General features: G+C 47.0%; 1 protein-coding gene across 1 annotated transcript in view; it reads left to right on the plus strand.

The window, feature by feature from the left end:
• UBAP2L (ubiquitin associated protein 2 like) overlaps window positions 1-20,710 on the plus strand; it is a 775,602-nt gene that overhangs the window by 553,061 nt on the left and 201,831 nt on the right. Inside the window, exon 23 of the mRNA XM_078668896.1 lies at window positions 16,621-16,726. Within this exon, the coding sequence (XP_078525022.1) occupies window positions 16,621-16,726 (106 nt within the window). The remainder of the gene's footprint in view (window positions 1-16,620; window positions 16,727-20,710) is intronic.

Consider the following 20,710-nt stretch of genomic DNA (forward strand, 5'->3'; position numbering starts at 1 on the left):
GCAAAGAAGGGAAGAGCAGTGCAGAAAAGGATCTTCTCTTGCTGGGCAGTTCTCTGCATCAAGATCTGTTATGCCCTGGTGTGAGAAGTTGGCCTGATGTGCAGTGCTCACTATTCTAGTGATCACTATATATCAGTCCAAACAACCCTTATTGATGATTGGTTGTAAGTCAACCTTATAGACCAGCTATCCTAGTAGCATGGATACGAGCAGTCTAAGGCTAAGACTCTAGAGGGCGTGTTAAGCCAGCTGTTTTACCATCACATTACCCCTTGAACACCCAGTGAAAGGACACCACACAAGTGTTATGAAAATAAACAATGTATTTATTAGAATCACAACAACCCTGTACTCTTTATGAGGACAGGGTGCTAAGCACACAACAAAACTCTTATGAAAATACTTAAGTTAGCACGTTATACACAAATGCCCGAGGGGCACGAAAAACCATATACTCTAAAAGTGGAATGCGAAATTACTAGCAGGTAAGTACAGTACTAATAGGCTTTGGAATCGCTAGGACTTGACTATAGAATCGTTAGATTACTTCTAGGAGGCCTAGGGGACTCGGGTGCAGAGTGTGCACTCTCACGCGGGATGCGGGACAAAGTCTATGGAAGCTAGTAACGCTAAAGTTGGTGTTCACGGGCGAACCCGACCTGGTAGGGAGAAAACGACAGTGGATCCTGACCCTTGGATAGTGAGGCTATGCTGGGGCACCGAAATGCCGAAGTTACCTAGCCCAGGGGCTGCAGCTGCATAGGTCTGAAAAGACGTCGGGAATCCTCGTGCCGGACCAGGAGCCTGGAAGAAGGAAGTTGCTGGCAGGCGACCAGTGAAGAAAAGTTCGAGGGATCCAAGCCTGGATCAAGGAAGAAGAAAACCTGAAAGCAGAGGTGACCAAGTTCTTGAATCACTAGCCAGTGATTAAGTGGGCACCAGGATGGCACCGGGCGAAGTCACCGCAGTCAGGTGAGTGGGCGCCGCTGGGCTCTGCAGTCTCTCGGACCAGGAGGCGTTGTCGGCGACCAGGATGGAGGTGCGAGCTGTCCCACGAAGGTTCTTGCTGTCGACGTCGCTGGACCCAGGATTGGGCAACAAGTCTTGGCAAATGCAAGGCCCACGCGGTGGACCTAAAATGGCGTCTTAGCCGGACCAGGAGGGTCCAGGGTACTTCTCCGATGGAGGGAAGCAAGGGCCAGTCTGGAGCAACCAGACTAGCAGAAGTATTGTCGTCGGGCGTCGTTCGGAAGGCCACAAGCCAGCGGGCTAGTAGCCAAACAACGCGGTGAGCAGCAAAAAGCAGAAGGGCCCCACGCCGATCGTGGAGATGCTGGGGGGCTGCTCTTCGGTGCTGGAGCTGCTCAGGGTGGGGGCTTCTCGGACCCCAAAGCACTCACCAGGAAATTACTCGGTGGGCTTGCTGTGCAGAAGTCGTGCAGTCTTGGCGATGGCCGGTCCCTCGAGGTCTCGTCGCACCCACGGTTCTCAGCTGTGCTGTAGAGGTGGGTAGAGGTCAGAGGTGCCAGGGAAGCCGGGTCTCGTCGAGCTGGGCAGTCGGATTCCGGAGGAAGGACGTGCAGCAGACCGCAGTGTTCTTAGATGGTGCCTGCGGATGCAGGGTGACTACTCCTTAGCCACAAGGGAGAATCTTGAAGAAGAAATCGTGAAGTCCTTTCGTGGAAAGTGGTATCTTGATTCCAAAGATGATCTGATTTGGAAGGGGGCCAGTCCCTACCTATATCTGGGGAAAAAAGGGGGCTGGCACGCGACTAAGTCCTGCCCTAGGGGTGGGACCAGGAGGGGGGTGGTTACACCCACTTCCTTGGCGGGCTTTTCCCCAGCACAGGGTCTGGAGTGTCCCTGGAACTGGTTCAAGCCAGCCTATGCACAGTGAGCACCGGGGTGCCACGTGCAGTCACCTTCCTCTGAAGCCCTGCCTACCTACAATACACAAAATCCTGTCTGGGACGGTGCTGGCACCGCCCCTGGCAGGAAACCCTTTGTCCTTATCTCTTGCTCTGGGAGGACTCCCAGCAGCAGGAGGGCAGACTTGTGTCTCGGTGGCAGCATCCATTTTGTGGATGCTAAGGCTCTGTCTGACTTTAACCGGGGTTAGGGGTTACATACATGTCGTGTCCCTCTAGAAGGGTGGAATGCTAACCCCGTCGCCAGAATTGGCGAGGGGTTAGTATTCCAATTCGTATGACACCTTACTCGACATGTTTTGATAAAGCGATACCAGAGTTGGCATATAACCGCGAGGATTATAATGCACTTAAGAGTATATGGTATGCGATATCATGGAAACGGCTAAGGGATGGATCCCGAAAGCCGCAGACAGGCTCAGCTCATGCCAGAGCACCATCTCACACGATTCCAAGCACTCTGCCTTCAGGATTGTCAAGGCCTGCCATAGGAGTGACTGATAGGAGATCTGTGTGTCCATTTTAGGGTTAGATATAGGTATACTATATCTAAAGCAAAGGGTGATTACACCACCTTGCCCCAGCTGTCGTGCAGCCAGTTGTGTCAGATTTGGATGGCCAGCCAGGGGTGGCATAATACATGCTGCAGCCCCTGGTAGGCCCTGGGTACACCTATGCCCTGGGTACCTAAGGTACACTGTACAGGGACTGATAAGGTGACTCAGTATCCAATTAGATATGTACCTAAGGTACATGGAATCCATTTTACAGAGAGAGCAGTAGGCCTGGGGTCCTGAATAGCAGGGTCCCAGGTAAACTAAGTCAGAAAACCAGCAAAACACCAGGCAAAAAGTTGGGGGCAACCATAGTCAGGGATCTACCTTCCTACACCTGGTAAAGAAGCAGCCCCCTGAGGGATTAAGGGCCCATTCCACCAGGGGAAAGTCTCGACTACGACCCTCGCTCGGGATGTCTCAGTCCAAGACATCTGTCGGGCGTCAATGTGGCATCTTTGCACACGTTTGCATAACATTACTGCCTAGACTGTCAGGTCTGCAGTGAATGGAACTTTGCCCTTTCCATCCTGCAGGACTTCCTAGTATTGGATGTTGGTCCAACACCCACCCCCTAGATGGTATGGTTGTGTATCTAATTTAAAGGTAAGGAATCTGCAGCCAGAAGTCTCTTAGATGAACAAGTTACTTACATTTGGTAACTCATTATCTGGTGGAGCCAATATCTAGCTGCAGATTGCTTACAGCCCCACCCATGTCTCCCTGCTTTGCAGCCTAATATTGTAGGGCTAGGGTTACTCCCCTTTTCAGATCCCTAGATTTGCACTCTGGTGAGTCAGTTACGTCGTTGCTCTGCACTTCTGGCATGGAAAAAACAAAAAGTACTGACGCCCGTGCGCCTGGGTGGTGCTTATATAGGCACCACAAAGTCATAACTGATGCTAACGATGCAGATTAAGTCACACGGAGCCGAAAGGAGCCACACGCAAGGGGTATTGCTAAGGAAAGTTTCCGGATCCAGCTTGATGCCTGGGAAATTTAAAGGTAAGGAATCTACAGCTAGATAGACTCTACCAGATAATGCGTCACCGTAGGTAAGTAGCTTATTCGATAGAGACATCAAGGCGAAGATGCCTTAACTTTTGAATTCTCTCTAGGTGCCAGTCTGAATCTGGAAATGTTTCTGCCGTACCTCCAGGGGACAGCGTCGTACTGCTCCGCGATGACTTCGACTCTGGTCATGGCGTCAGTGGAGCCATAGAAGTCCCCTCCGACGTGCGGGTGTCAGTTTATTCTTTTCCGTGCTTTAACGCGGACCCCGAGAAGCGGTTCCTTGGGTCGATTTTTCTTGACCTACTTCGACACGTGGAGGCAATTGGAACAGTGTGCCTTTGTCTAATGTCGACATATGTTGGTGATGGACCCACACAGATTTTGTATGTGGTGTTTAGATGAGCACCACGAAGCCAAGGATTGTGGTTCCTGCCAGAAACTAAAACTGAAGTTGTTGGAGTGGCATTTGAAGTTGATTACGGCGTGAGTATCGCGATCCTCATAGTCTTCCCAGCCTCGGTCTTTGTAGTCCCAGGAAGAGCATTTGTGGGGTCGATCTAGGAGCCGAAGCAGGTCTAGATGACTTCTTTCTCCAGGGAAGTGGAAAGGTAAGGTGCAGCATTCTCAGACTTAAATGCGTGGAGACTCAATCTCCCATGGCTCTTCCCTCTCGACGGCTGAGGAAGTCGTACGTGACTCCACACCCCTTCTCCCCGTGTTTCCAGTAGCCGGGCCGTCAATGTCTCAGTGATGTAATGTTATGATTCCTTACATCTCCTCTTTGGGACCCCTTCTCTCTCTGGGGCGCCTCAGGCCCCAAAGAGGTGAGTGGGCCGCAGTCTGAGGAATTGGCCCATGCTCACAGTACTTGGTGATCTTTGCCTACGACGCCTGTCTTTGACCAACCGACTCCAACATTGACATCGGCGGTGCCGGACGATGGTGCCTTACTTCTCCCTGTTGATGTCACGATGTCATACTGCGTCAGATGTGGAGTCTGCTACGCAACCTAAAAGCTTGTACAGTTTTCGGCCCCTTTTCAGGAAGAGGCATTAGGAAGTGCACCTGTATCGACTGGGGAGGACTTCAGCCCATTTCCAACGCCAATGTGGTTCAGGTGGAGAAGAGCTAGCTTACAGCCCTTGGTGAGGCTGCTTAGGAAAGTGACTGCAGTTTTAGACTTGCCACTCCCCATGTCGCAGAGTTCTACAGAACCTTTATTTGGCAGCGCGTGGTGCTCGGAGCAGAGGTAGTGGAGGCAGCGACTTCGGCGTTTTCATCGTCTTTTACAACGGGGAGAAGGGCTAGAGGCCAGGAAAGGTCCGGACGGAGCCGTGGCGTGCCTCCAGGACGACCCCCGGGACAGCGACGTCGGGAGGCACTGTGAGGTGAGGGGCGAAGGCAAGGACGCGACGTGAGTGCTGTCACTGTTAGACGCGGCGGTGAAGTAAGAGCCCGGGTCGTGACCAAGCAGGCAGTCTGACTAGGTCTTCTAGCTGCGATCCCTCCCGTGAGCTCCGCTCGCAGTATCCCTCGGGGTAGTAGTGGGACAGAAGCGAGCTCCTACCAAACCCACACTAAACCCACACCAAGCCCTCGCCACTGTCGCCCCACAGCCCCTAACCTAGCCCAGGGACCCAAACACTTGGAGCTGCTACAACATAGCTATAACATAGCTATAACAACAGTATTGGCATAATCTGCATCTTCGGCAACAACTGGCAATCAGCCGGAGACAACACTTGACAGCCCCCTGAAGTACTCGCTATTCCTTTTGCTACTTTAGGAGGCAGGAGGTGGGAGCAGGAGCTCTACCACACGGCTCTACTTATTGTACAACCAGCCATATTGCTAAAACTAACAACTCAGTGTACAAAGGGGCCAAAACAACAGGAGGTGAAGCTCGACCAAGCAGTTAACCTAAAAAAAAAAGCCCGTTCTTACAGATTGTCTCCAAGTGTGAACCATTACTGGGCCCAGCAGTTGGGATAAACTCAAAACCGCGAACTGCCAACAAGCTTAGCAGTCGGAATAAACCCGAAATTGAGAGACAGGCAAACCTGGGAGGAAAGAGAGCGCGTGCCTGAACATCAAAACCTTGGAGACAAAGGACCATCTACTGAGCAAAAGGAGCTAATAAGTTCGGCTACTTCGTTAAAAAAAAAAAAAAAGAATGAGATCGGGAACAAACAGACAAACCGCTCCAAGTAGGAAACTAAAAAAATCTAAATCTGGAAAGTCCCCCCAAGAGGATTCCTCTCCAACACAAAAGGGCGAGCCTGTGGATCAGGGAGAGAGAGAAAGGGCAGGCTTGGTCCTAACACCAGTTAATCCCGGCGCAACCTCAGGAAACCAGCAGCAAAAGATCATCAAATTCTTCTTTCTAAAGGACCCAGTGTCTGCAATTTTTGCATCAACAAAGGAGGCTCTAAATCTCCTGATCCCAATCCAGCCTAACAAGATAAAAACACCAGCCTTCCCTGAAACTCCAAATCAGGACAACCAGCCAATGGACCAATCTCCCCACGATGTCATAACACCTACTGCCTTAAGCGTCAACCCAGGGAAAAAACACCACAAAGGGAAAAATACGGAAATTGTACTGGTCCAAGTCCATAAAGCAATCGGGGCACTTAATAACACGGAACCCATCAGGGGGACGGACATTAAAACCCAAATAAGAAATCAAGACACGAAGGGTGAGCACCAAACTTTACTGTTTTTATTGACATCATCGGGAACGGAGTTGCTGGAAAACCTCTTTATCAACTCGGGTCATACAAACAATAAGAATCACAAATACCACGAGGAGCCATTTAAAGAGTGTAAAGTCGTAGAACCAAGTGAACCGATAAAACAGAGACCAGAAGGGGAGGAAGCTTGGTCAAACTCCTTTTTAGCACCAAATGTCTCAATCCTGACGGAAGCAATTAAATTAACAACAAAAAGTACCCCCCTACTAGGGCACACTACAACACAACACCCAACCGTAAAGGAGTATGGGTCGGGCCCAGTGGCATCAACCCCGCAAAAACCAACGGCCAGCAGTGGTTCTCAAAGAATACTGATTGACGACACTAACAGCAACGATAGAAGAGCAAGTAAAGACCATCAATCGGCACCAATTTCAATCTCATCGGCAAGCATGATCGAACATCTGGACGAACCACTAGGGAACGGAGGTAGTCAACAGCTCAACACACACTGGGGCAATGCTCTAGTAAGCTCACTGGATCAGGCCATAAGAGCATTCTACTATCAATGAGACAAAATGGAGGTCCAAATAGACCTAATTAATATCATTGCAGAGCACATAGCAAACATAAGCTCCAAGACAGACTCAATAATGTCTTTACTGGCTAACCAGGGAAACACTGACCAAGTTCCAAATGCAGACATACACAACATAGGAAACATGAACCAACTCACAAACAAAGCAACTGTGAGTGCGGGAGTATAATTGAGAAATTTGCGTCCCTCCCAGACATTTTAAAAGACATTCTTGGAACAGTAAAGTCTGCGAGCAATGCTCAGAAAAAAAACTTAACTTAGAAACGTCAAATGACCCTTCTCACCAAACAAAACCGAAGTACAACTACGAGGTGGACGGTAACCTCAAGCCATCTGAACTTAGAGGCCGAAGTGGCTGAAACAAAGCCATGACGTACAAATAAAAGAACAGGCAATCCCTTACCTGCAGCATCAAGATAAACTAACAAAAAGACAAAGGAAGCTAGTGAGGAAGGCAAGGCCCAAACAAAAAAACCTCGGCCACCGAACATTTTTTCTCTATATTCACAAAGAACGCAAGTCGTGACCTTGGAAGGAAAAATTACTCCCTGAACGTCTCCACCAGTAGATTGGAACTATCATACTCTGAACGGGTAAGTTACTCGTTTGAGAAGTCGATAACGGTAGAATCTCCCCATGATCTTAAATTAATAACATCTGAGGGACCGAACCTGAGTCCACAACAAACCAAAGGCACTGTTAGCCTTAAAAGGCCAATCAAACAAACACCGTTTCCGAGAACACTGGCGGCAGGCCCCCGTAAAAAAGAACCCGAAAAAGCCTAGGCTTTACGCGATACAAGTGCAAATACAGTGGTCGGTTCGACCACAAAACATCCGCAAAATACGAAAGTCTGCCCACGGGCACTCGGGCAATAATACAAGCAAGCAAAACTTAGAAAATAAACCTGTGCAGTTAGGAACAGACCAGACCCCATTTAAGATCCTCATAAACGGACTGGATCGGAGATGTATCATACAAAGAAATATTCGCGAACATGAGCAAACTATGCAACGCTTCCAACAGGGAAATGTAAAGATAATGGAAAAGAGGAACGAGGCAACTAAGGGTCAGGAAAAAGTTAAAAACAAATACTCGGGCCAGCAGAATGGAAGATCTCCAACCGGACCACCAAGGAAGTAAAAAAAAAACCGATTTGGATGATATTGAACCAATACTGTCATTCATACCAGAATACGCAACAATGGGTAGGCAGGACATTCTAAACAGAGGAAACGTGTTAAAATTAGTCAAGGTACTTCCAGAACTAAGTGAAATAGCCTCCCAAGATATCGTAGCAGTGGAGTTTCAACAAAACAAAGACAACCCAGACATAGAAAACTCGGTTATCACCTGGACATCCAAGGAGCTAGCAGCAAAGATCTTTGCCAACAAACCAACATTCGAGAGCTGGGGGATAACCCTGAAGCAACATAAGCGCCCAAGATACCCCTACCCCCTTTCTCAGAGTTCATTCCATGGGAGGGGGGATTTGACTGTTGTATGTTGCAAAAATTGGAAAAATAAAGTTTAGAAAAAAAAAGTTCATTCCATTCAAAGGGGGAGGAACCACAAAGTCCCAAGCTAAAAACGTGCCTCCGTGGAGCCCGGGCTTCGTCCCAGGAAAAAAAATTAGGGACAACATACAATCAAAATAACCAGACATACAAAGGAGGGCCCCTTTGGGGCGATCAAGATTGGTCATGGTTCCCAACGGCATTAAGCCAAAAGAGTTCCTACAAACGATGTAAAGTTACCACCAAGAGAACAAAAACAGGACCACCATACGGAAGAAAGAAAGCTGGCAAAGATCAAAATATGTTCATAGAACGTACACTGATTCAGCAGCATGGACCAGGACCATGAAACTCAATCTTTCTTCTGTGAACAAGACATAATTCTCTTACAGGAGACCTGGAACACGACTCATCCCGCAATTCCGGGATTCATTGAATACCACATATTAGCAGAGAGGCTATCCAACTACGGGCACCCACGAGGAGGCCTATCAACGTACGTGTCGCCAAAATATAATTGGCAAACCGAGGAACATGACGTAGGGCTAAGCTGGGTCCAAGTTACAAAAATCACAATAACGCCTCAGCTGCAACTGCTACTTTTAAATGTTTACATACACCCTGACCGAGAAGCAAAAACTGAAAAAATGGCAACGCTTACTAAACTAATAAAGTCCTACAAAAATCTAACAAACAATGCTCACTGATAATATCAGGGGACTTCAAATGTAGCCTAATGAGCTTGGACAAGAGAAGACTCAATCAGGAGAAAGGTGCAAGAAAGGGGTACAAACTAGCCTCACCGCGTAAATTAAATTCAATAGGCCTAACAATCCTAAACAGTAAAAATAACTGTTACTCTTCGCCGGTACCTACCTACATGAGTGGCAAGGTTAAGTCTACTATAGACTTTACAATAGTAAGCGTCACTCTAAAAAATGCCTTTGAGGACTGCACCATAGGTCAGCGCATTGAAAGCGACCATCTCGCCCAAATCATACGGATGATCGTTGTAGTTCCTAGGGCCGAAAAATTGTCCTCGTTATTGCAACAACCTGAGAAATGTAACCTCCGGAAAATAAATTGGAGGGGAGGAGAAACGAAGAACATCCAGACCACTGCCAGTAACTTCATGACAAAACTCTGGAACTTAGAACAAGGAGACCCTGTAAAAAACTAGGAAAACCAGGTAGAGAACCTGAAGGAAAAGCACTCTGCTCCACAAGGGACCCAAAGAACTACAAAAGTACAGAACGCACCCTGGTACAACACCGACTTAAGACTTGAAAAGAGAAATAGCCCGGGCATTACAGACCCAACGGAGAACGGAAAAACAGGAAATCAAACCAAACTGTATCATCATTAGAAGTTTGAGGAAAAACTACCGGAAAAAGCTGTGGACAGCGAAGGCTCTATACAAGGAATCGATTTGGGAAACTCGTATTTACGAGTAAAAAAACAAATTCTCTGGACTTTTGGAGTATCATTAACAATCTAAACAAAGGTGAAGCACTGCAACAGGACCCAGGAATTGGGGACAGAGTTTGGGGAGACTATGTGAGGAATATCTACTTAAATAAAAAAGGACCCACACAGTAATGACAAGAATCAAGGACCATCAATTAACACGGAACAAGGTAACCTAAAAGCTATCCACGTTAATGAAAGACCGCCTAAAGACACGGAATGCGAAAAGGTTTTCCACCAATCCACCCTGACCACCCGCACACATTTAAAAAAAACTAATTCAAAAACTCAAAGCGGAGGGGGCTCCTGGACCAAATGGTCTTCCAACTGCAGTATTTAAGTGCAATGACGAGTTCTGGGCCGAACATCTAACAGTGCTATTTAACCAAATTTTCGTAAAAGGAAATATGCCTGCTTCTTGGAAAGGAAACATTATCCACCCAATATACAAGAAAGGAGACCGAAGAAATCCGGGGAATTACAGGTTGATCTCCTTAATAGATGTTGAAGTTAAGCTCTACGCCTCATGTCTCTTGGAGCAGCTGCAAGAATGGACAAAACACAACAACATAATTCCTAGCTTCCAAATTGGATTCAGACAAGGGATGGTGACGTTAACAAATCTGACCATCCTGGCATTATTAAAGGAGAACGCCAAAAAAAAGAACCACCGTCTATACGGGTGCTTTGTTGATATAAAAGCAGCCTTCGACCAAGTAAGCATGTCTAGACTATGGGGAAAGTTAAAAGAACATGGGCTGCCCAAAAGTCTACTAAACGCAATAATTGGTTTGTATAGCGACACATGGGCAATGGTAAAACAAGGACAAGGGTCCAGCTTAACAACTAAAATTGAAACCCAGGACGGCCTAAACCAAGGCTGCGTTTTAGCCCCCAGTCTATTTAACTTATACCTGGCAGACATAGGCAGCAATTTAGAAAAAATCGAGAGCCACGCCCCGAAACTTGGCAACGTCTCAGTTCCAATTCTGCAGTATGCAGACGATATAGTATCACTAAGCAAAACACCTATAGGCTTGCAACGCCTAATAAACATGCTATTATCTATCTTAGTTCAAGAAAACTTGGAACTGAACAAAAAAAACAAAAGTGCTCCGGTTAGTGGAGGGCAAGAAACTGAAGTTCAAATGGACAATCTAGGACTCAGTGTTAGAAGAACAGGACTCTTACAAGTACCTAGGCGTAACTCTTGGACAAGGCCATTCAAACAAGGAGCACACCCTGGCATTAAAAGCGAAGGCGCAAACACTAATCTATGCGTACAAGCAACTACAACTAAAAATGGCCGACCAGAACTATATCCATCTTCAAAAAGTAATGGCTGCACAAATCTTACCAACATTGTCATATGGTTTAACCACGTGGCTTGGAAGGGAGGCAAAAATCCTAAACGATCTACAAAATTAAATTTACAAAGCAGTGTTTAAACTGCCACAATCAGCGTCTCCCGCACAAGTCCGCCTTGAATTTCGCTTACAAAACCAAACACTTTGGTCAATGTCCAACTTCGTTAAATTATGCCACAAACTTCGCTCTGCCCCAAGTGAGTCAATGGACAATATCTGCTGGAAAGAAATAAAACATCAGGAAAACCAGCCTTGCACCAATTCATGGGGAAGTTATCTTAGCACCAGCTTGTCCAAATTGGATCTATTAGAAGAATGGAAAAAAACAGACCAGGCACACTTCTGTAAAGTTGTCAATGGTGTAGTAAAAAGGAAATCACTGTTAGTGGACTAAATATCTCTAACTAAACAGCGCCACGCATGGACGGTAATCTCCTCTTACACCCACCAAAAACCACAGGAATACTTAGCTACCCACTTCAGTCAACATCTAAAAAAAAAATTGTATTGCCTATCGAATGGGTCGGCACCACTCTAAGGACTTAAGACCATCTTGGAAACACCAGAAAGAAAGTCCCCACTGCAGACTGTGCGGATACCTCAATGAAACCCTAATGCACTTATGTGCATGCCCGGCACTTATGGTTTTAAGAAGACGGTACCTTATCTTAATAAAGTACTGTACAGAGGGTAATAAAAACTTTTTTTTTAACAGAACACATATTTTTATAGCATGTAATTTGTATTTTTAATCCGTTCGAAGATTGTAACGATTTTTATTAATCACACAATAAAATAAGATTGAAAAATTGAAAATTGACCCTTTATTTGAAATCCTTTGACGGGGACAAACTGAAGAAAAGACTGTTCTACCATGCACTGAGGCCCTATTTAACATTTATTAGGTGCTTGGGCCAAGCCTGAGTCTGGGTCTCAGTGGACCGTGATATTGCTCAAAGGCATTTCCCTGCACCCGAGAGACCCAGTTTGTTTGCATAGGCATCCTCCCACCAGTGGAGTAGTAGCTCAGGCTGCAACTTCTCAAGATGTAGATTCTACTCCTAAGACTCCGGTGGGTAAGGATTCTAGGGGTCGTGATGCTTGTAGTACGCACATATTGGCTTCAGCCAGCTCAGCATTGAGAGCCACTAACACATCTTGTGTGCTGGGGCGTTTTTCCCATGCTTTATGGGAATCTTTACAAGACATGCTGCCACTTCTGCCATGCAACCCCTGTTCTGAGGTAGGCAACTAGGTTTACCATAATAAGTGGCATGGACACGATGGATTCTGTGGGTTGGGCCATGGCGTCTGCAGTAGCGCTAAGGCGTTGAGCTTGGTTGGCATCTTCAGGCTTTTCGTAAGCTGTCCAGTCTGCTTTTGCTGACACCATTTGATGGTGCCAGTCTGTTTGGAGATCAGGCCGATGTGGTGTTAAGACTTGTCCATGGAAGGCGGAGAACTACAGAATCTTAGTCCTAAATATTCTGTCACTGTGTAGATTTGCTTGTTCCTAGGCTTGGGATATATGTTTTTGTGGTACAAGGAGAAGACATTGTATATGTCAAGTTTCAGTTCTACCGCGTTTACTCCGGTGAAGAGTGGTGTCTATAACCTCAGTACCAATTTCTTTTTTTATTATTTGTATTGATTTAAATGACTGAGGGAGTTTCCCGTTGTTCCCTGGCCTCTGAGGATGAACTTTCTGCTCAAGAGGCTTTCATTAAGAGCGGTGACTTCCTGTAAGGAAGCGGATCTGTTGCATGTTTCTTTGAAGCAGTTAAGTATTCAAGTTGCATGGCTTTCTACTGCAGTGTTTCTATTCGAGACAAATTGTTATGCCAGTTGTATGCTAGTGCATAGGACCTTTAGGTTCTAATCTTTGAGTACGCGGGTGCTTCAGCAAGTTGAAGCGTTGCTCTGGCTCAGAGTATATGCTTTGCATTATTTTGAATGCTATTTGCTTCTGAGTTCTTCATTCATGGTAAAGGAACAGTGTCTAGTGAAGGCATATGTATTACCTCTGCTGCAGGCAATTCCTATCCCTGCTACATATTGTGGTGGTTAAATTGGCAGCCCAAGAATGTGATGCACGATTTGGGCCACTTGTCCCAAGACCAATGTAAATTTGATGACTTGTCTTTGACCTCAGAAAATATGTCCTGGCTATCTGGCTGTTTTGGTCTCCGACAAGGCTGTCAATCGTTCATAAAGAAGTATACTCTGAGACACTTTTATAAGCTTTTCTTCCTATGATGTACGTGGTATATGTGGTTCTGTCTGATCAACATTGCCTGTCTTCTGGAGAGGATGTACATATTTTCTGCATTTCTCAATTTGTGACGAATCTTGACTGTTTCTTGTGGTATCAGTTCTTTAATATCATGTGACAGGCAACATTTTCTGACAAGTCACCTACGGGGTTGTGTTGGTGGCCTAGTACCCTTTTTTCACTGGTTTGTGTTTTTTTGCCGGACCTCATTTGAGTGGCTATTTGGTATATGGTGTATGAATGATAAAATGTGCTGCTTTTTCATAGTTGTTGGACTGACTATTTGTCTTATATTACAGGGTGGGCATATGTGCTTGTTGACCATTAGTTTGCAAGATATTTCGGTAATGCAATAATAGTTGCGTAACCATTTCAATATGGTTTTAAGCGCCTTTTGGAACTGGTTTTTTTAAATTCTAATTCGTTTTAGGGTATACAGAGTATACTTTGCTGTACATGTGTTATACATATTTGTTCAAAAAAAGGGGGGGGGGAGAAGAAAGAGGTTTAATCAAAAATGCAGTTGATTCTCGATGGCCTTGGTGTTTTGAGCTTATCCTGGCTCAAAGTTGTGTTCAGTCTGTTGGATTATGCCACTGAAAGCCATTTGAAGGCAAGCTTTATACGACCTTGTGGTCTAGTAGTAATCAGTGAAATTCGGGGTACTGTTGGGCCAGTCGTAGTATCTGCTGACGCATTTGTTTGTATTTAGATTTGTCCATATATGCACCTTTGTGGGAAGATGTGAGGAATCTGCGGCTAGACGTCTCTATCAGATGTAAAAGTTACTTACCTTCGTTAGCGTGATATCTGGTAGAGACAGACTAGCTGCATATGTATTAACTCCCTGCCCATCCTCCCCACTCTGCGAATGACTTGAGGTAACGGTTATACCCATTTTACAGTACTGGTTGTATATGTTGGTATCATCTCAACTTACAGACTGCTTGGCCACATAGCTTTTGTTTAGATGTTGCTATACCATCCATTTACAAATGTGTGGTCTGTAAGGTGGGAGTGTGTTTTCTCTTTCACACTGGATTTGACACCAGTGGGCAGTATTTATTTGTTCTTTCTTTGAAAGTTTTTGGTTTTTGGTATCCTCATACCTTGAATTGGCACAATCGTATGTCGGGTAGTGGTGTGATTAAACAGCTTTGTTTTTTTTGTAGGTTTTATTTTGCTATTGCCAAGCCCTTTGTTCCAATTAATTGGTCTATAGAGTGTAGGGTTTTCTTGTCTTACAGGGTGGTTATTCATGTAGCCCTGTATTTTGTTGATTTTGTTGGCCCTTTAATCCATGTCTGGTGTTAACATACCATTTGATCTTTCTTCTTTATTAATGTTTCAAAGATTTTTGATCTTTTTGCACACTGTTTCCACTGTGGCTCCGCGTTCTGGCGTGTAAGGTTTCCCAGAAGAAACTGACGTCCGCGCACCGGAGGGGGACTTATGTGGCTCCACTGATGTCATGACTAGAGTCGATGTCATTGCGGAGCCGTTTGACGCCGTCCCCCGGCACGCAGAGGTACTACAAAAAAAATCCCGATCCAGACTGGCGCCTGGGGAGAATTCAAAAGTTAACGAATCTGCGGCTAGACTGTGTCTCTGCCAGATATCACGTTACCAGAGGTAAGTAACTTTTATGTTACACCCGTTTACGTACCTAAGACATTGTTACACTCATTGACAAATCCATACAGACATTGTCACACCCATTCACAACCCCATACAGAACACCTATTCACCCATACAGATGCTATCACTCATTCATGTACCCAGACTTTCACACCCATTCACAAACCATACACTCGCACCCATTCGTATACCGTAGACCGTTACACCCATTCGCAAACCCACAGACACTCTTACACATTTGCAAACCCATACAGACACTATCACACTCATTCACGTACCTAAACAAGCACTATAGTGAGAAAATAAACTATAGAATTTAACTGAATACAAAATAAAGATTACAGACAAGTTCTAGTTAAGCAGCCATTTTACTTGTACAATACTAGAGAAATTCAGCAGTTACAGTTGAAGTGTAGTGCCTGATAAAAATTCACCCACCCTTGAGAAACCCCTATGGTTGCTGTGGCCACTTACTAGCCACTGCACTCTTATGACTAGTTACCGTCAATATGGCCTCTGGCATCAGCACCCTCTCACACTGTGTAAGATCCTGCGCAGTGCATTGAGGTGTTGTGATTGAATTGCTCCCCGTAAGTGACAAATGTCTTAAGATTTTTTTTTACACCGACATCCCTTCAACTGACGTGTTAAGGCAATTTCAGTATTTACCAAGGGAATGGATGTCTACTGTAACTGGTGGAGACTATTATAAGAGAACTTAAGATGTTGTGGGATTGGTAAATAAGCCATGTGGATTGTTTTTTTTCCCTGTAAAACCTGAATAGAATTTGTTTGTTTAAAAAAAAAAAAAGTAATTCAGAATTTCCTTAATTCATGCCATCTCTTCTGAGAAACAAACAATATCTTTATAAAAAGGAATTGAATAAATATGTAATTTGAATACTCCTTTTTAGTGTATGCATTTAGGTTGATGAACTTGAACAGTGTTTGGGTGTGAATGGGTTAAGTTGGTTATCTTATTTTGGTTTGGGTATTGTCATTGCTGGGTAAGACTCATTGATAGATAAGACCATACCTAAAGCAGTGGTGGGCTAGTTGTCCTGCCTTGTCTGGAGACACAGACCCCTCTTCATACCTTGTTTAAAAGTGTGCTGCCCCTGCTAACAAAGCCCTAATATTCCTCCTTTTTGTTGATTGCCTAGTGCATGCTGAAGTTTTGGTAAGTCAGATATTTTGTCTACATGTCAGCCAGTCGACTTGAATAATTGGCCCATATGTTTATCCTTTGTTCAGTTAAGGAGTGTCCAGTGTTAATCCGCAGTTAACCAGATTTTCTTGGATGACACAAGATAAGTCGCGATAATCCCAAGTGTGAACATTTACATATTTAGTCGTTGTCCTTACATTCTGGCATGGTTTCTCCTCGGTCCGCATTTGGTTTGGGTGACCCACGTTTTTGTGTTGACGTTATCGGGACCAGGTCATCCCCAAAATAGTGTATTTGTGTTCTCTGTATTGATATTTAAAATGAGATGTGGGGGAGTTGGGACGTGCCGGCAGGGCTCTGGAATCTGTGCAGAGGCTCAGTCTGTGTGTCCCTCTCTTATCCAGGTCCCTCCTACCTCTTCCAAGCAGCACGGTGTGAACGTCGGTGTAAATGCATCCGCAGCCGCTTTCCAGCAGGCCGGCGCCTACGGCTCCCACGCTTACAACACTGGTAAGAGGAAACTCTTGGATTGCATTTCTTTTTAGGATCACATCGTAGGTTTGAGATCACAAGGAAGAGACTTGGATCTCACTGCTTTATCAATTCAGGCTGTGGCCTATTAAGTCATCCCTCCTTGTTTAAGACGTACTACGTAGTCTTGTATATTGTCTTCTGCATTGACTGACCAGAATTATGTAGCGCACACTGCCCCAAATAGGGTTTCCTTTTCGACGACGTTAAAGGGACTCCATTTATCAAATGTTCCAGGCTGTTATGTTTACAGTTCAAGCTTCCGCTTTTTGTAGTCTATATTGTGGTGCATTTAGTGGATTACAGGTTACTTTCTAAGGTGCTGCCTGCTAAAACTTTTTTCCACACTGTCTGCAATGGTAAGCATTGTGCTGTCCACATTTCTTGTGGATAAGCGTGGTTGTACCTCTTGTTTGAGTCTAGGTTGGACCGTTTATGGGGGTGTGATGGTGAACTATATGCAGGCCAAAGTATTAAATCAAAATAAGCAATGGGATTGCTGTGCACTCTGGACTCTTTGGGTAAGGTCCATAAAACGTTAAGTTGGTTACATATGAACATGGGTCAAACTGTCTACTGCCAGAATTAGGGTTTTGGATATATGAGAACAAGCAGAGCAAACAATATTAAAATGTGAGTCTTTAGCGTTGCAGGTATGTTTTGTCTGAAAATGGAGCAAAGTTCAGGAACGTGTGTTCGAGGCATGTGGGCTGCTAAATTCATATCTTAGCATTAGATCGCCGCCTAGTGTTGGGCTCGGATGATTGCACATTGTTGTCCTGGAAGAGTCTTCGAAGTATCCTGAGATAGGTGGCTCCTCCCCTGGACTACAGTGCGCATGGGCATCGGCTCCATCCCCAGATTGTTTTTTTCCGCCATTGGGTTCGGATGTGGTTTCGACGTCTTACTGTCGGAACCAAGTAAAACTATCTTTTACCGGCCAAAAGGCCTCGATTTTCTTGCGTCGGTATTGTCTGCGCTCGGTCTCGAGTCTTCCGTCTCTTGAAGCCGGAATAAGCGGAGTTTTCTTCGCTTTCTAAACTTTGAGGCCTTCTCATCGCGACACGACAGCAAGCCTTTACGGACATGGAGCGGAGCCCGTTCAAGTACTGCCCGCTCTGTGGGTCTAAGTACCCACACATCGATCTACACCCTGTGTGTAACAAGTGCCTTTCACCGGACCACGACGACGGCAAGTGCAAGGCCTGTGCACAGTTCCGCTCCAAGAAAACTCTCAAGCTTCGGCGCGCGGTGCGCTTGGAAGCTAGGCAAGCGGCCCCGGATCCGGAGAACATCTTCGGCGACCCGGAAGAAGAGGTCCAGGGTCACCTTCTACAAATCTCCCCCTCACGGTCGGAGGTCGAGGCGGATCCGGGAGACGACGACGGAGTCGCGGGTCAGGTCCTCGAATACGTCGAAGAGGTAGGAGACGACGATGAAATTTATGGGGCCGCGGCGGACAGCTCTGCGGACGAGCTCTGCCCCGAAAGTTTCGAGGACGACCGGGACACGGGATCGCCTGTCGGCCTTACCCTGGACCCGTTGCCGCAAGCCACAGCCCCGCCTTCGGGCCCGGCTTCGGACTCACTTGCTGGGCACGATGTTTCGAAACCGAAACTGAAACCGTCGGGGTCGTCAACACCTAAAATGGCCGACCCGAAATCGAAACTGAAACCAAAGGACTCGAGTGTTCCTAAAATGGCTGCCGTGCCTGTGAAGAAGTCGGTGCCCGTCACCCCGTCGGCTCCGTCGACCTCCGGTCCGCAGAAGCCGAGGAAGTCGGTCGATTCCGATGCTCCGAAATCGAAGCCGACGCCCGAGGAAAGGGCCCCCAAGAAAGATGGTCGGCTCGGATCAACGGCTCCGGCGCCGTCCAAGCCCGCCAAGGTCGGCTCCAAAGAGGCTACGCCCAAGAAGTCGGCGCCCCGGCCTCAAGATTCGGAGGACCCGAAGAAGGTTTCCGCGCCCAAACCGCACAAGGCCCGCGAGGACGTCGGATCCGAGGGACCGCTCAAAGCATCCTTGTCGGCGACGAAACCCGCTGGCAGTGTACCGTCCCCCATTGCGGAGTCACTGCAGAGAATCAGGGAGAAGGCCCTTGCTCCATCGGCTCCGATGCCATCACCGCAGCCGCAAAAGGACGCTCCGGCTAAGCCTTCGGGGAAACTCCTTTTTCTCTTGCCACCTAAGGAGGCGCCGAAAGCGTTTTCGACGAAATCGGCTCCGAAGCAGGTTTCCTCACTGCCAGACCCTCTTCCACGTCGTGTACTCGACTCGGTGGACGATTCAGAGCATTTCATCGATGCTGCCACCGGCAAGCTGACCCTCTATAAACGGAAGATCACTTCGGAGCCGGTGGACCCCTACGTCATCCCGTTGAAGAAGAAGAGGGTGCCCCTTGACGCCTTAGGCCTCACGGAGCCGATTCAGCCTCCTCCTAGACGGAGCCCTACTCCCTCCCCAGAACACTCTGTGGGTGAGGAAGATGATGAGGATGAACAGTACAATTTCCCCATCGATGACCCTGATGTACAACCAGATTCATACGACGACTCTGGTGACCAAAACACCCAGGGTGCGGGCCAAGACCCGCAAACCTTTAATGCACGTGCATCCCCGACTGAGGACTCAGCAGGATTTCATGCACTAATTGAACGGGCGGCGGCCAATCATGATGTGGACATGCATGCCGACCCGGTTGAGGAAGACTTCCTTTTTGACACCTTTGCCATATCTGAGAGGACAGTAAAGACACTTCCTATGCTGAAAGGTGTTCTCAAACATGCTGGAGACATTTTTAAGGAGCCTACGAGGGCTAGAGTGGTCAACCCTCGCATTGAAAAGAAGTACAGGCCTGCTCCTGCGGACCCCGTCTACATCCGGGGGCAGTTGCCACTGGACTCTCTTGTGGTTGCCAATGCCAGGAAACGTGCCAACTCCCAGACAACGGGTGAAGCTCCTCCCCCGGACAAGGAGTCCAAAGTGCTTGAGGCAGGAGGCAAAAGATTGGCTGCACAGGCGGCAAACTTTTGGCGCATCGCAAATACACAGGCGCTCCTGGCGCGTTATGATAGGGCGCACTACGACACCCTAGAACAGGTTATACAACACCTGCCCCCACAGTTCCAAGAAGGCACCAAGATGCTTATTGAGGAAGGAAAGCTAATATCAAACGCAGCCATCAAGTGTGCACTTGACGCTGCGGACACAGCTGCTAGGGCTATTAACACTAGCGTTATGCTGAGAAGACAAGCCTGGCTCCGCATCTCAGGGTTCAAGCAGGATATTCAGACGACAATTCTGAATCAGCCAGTCAATCCTGATAGTCTGTTTGGTCCGGATGTTGACACCACCTTAGAGAAGATAAAGAAGGACACGGAAACTGCTAAATCTATGGGGGCCCTGCAGTCCCAACAGTTTCGTGGCGGCAATTTTCGTCGCTCAGGTGCACGTGGAGTCACCAGAGGACAGATGGGTCAACAATCCCAGTTCTCCAAAGGTGGGGCGCAAGCCTCGTTCACTAAGCAGAACAAGGGAGGTTATAGGAACAACAGCAACAGAGGTCGCGGCAGAGGAAACAACAGCTCCCGCACCTCTACTCCAAGCAAACAGTGACTCTCTGTCACTGCCCCCCGACCACCTAACACCTGTCGGGGGGAGACTGCAGCAGTTCCTGCCCGTCTGGAGAAACATCACCACAGACAGGTGGGTGCGACATTTAGTTCAGTATGGTTATTGCCTAGAGTTGAAATCCACTCCACCCAACATCCCACCAAGGCAAAGGCCTATGTCCGCAGAGCACTTGCACTTATTGCAGCAGGAAGTAGTGGCGATGCTGCAAAAAGGCGCAATCGAGCTCGTGCCGGTGGGGGAGGAAGGCACAGGGGTATATTCCCTGTACTTCCTTATTCCAAAGAAGGACGGTTCTCTCAGGCCCATTCTCGATCTACGTCCCCTCAACCT

The sequence above is a fragment of the Lissotriton helveticus genome, chromosome 12, assembly GCF_964261635.1.
Source record: "Lissotriton helveticus chromosome 12, aLisHel1.1, whole genome shotgun sequence".
NCBI lineage: Eukaryota > Metazoa > Chordata > Amphibia > Caudata > Salamandridae > Lissotriton > Lissotriton helveticus.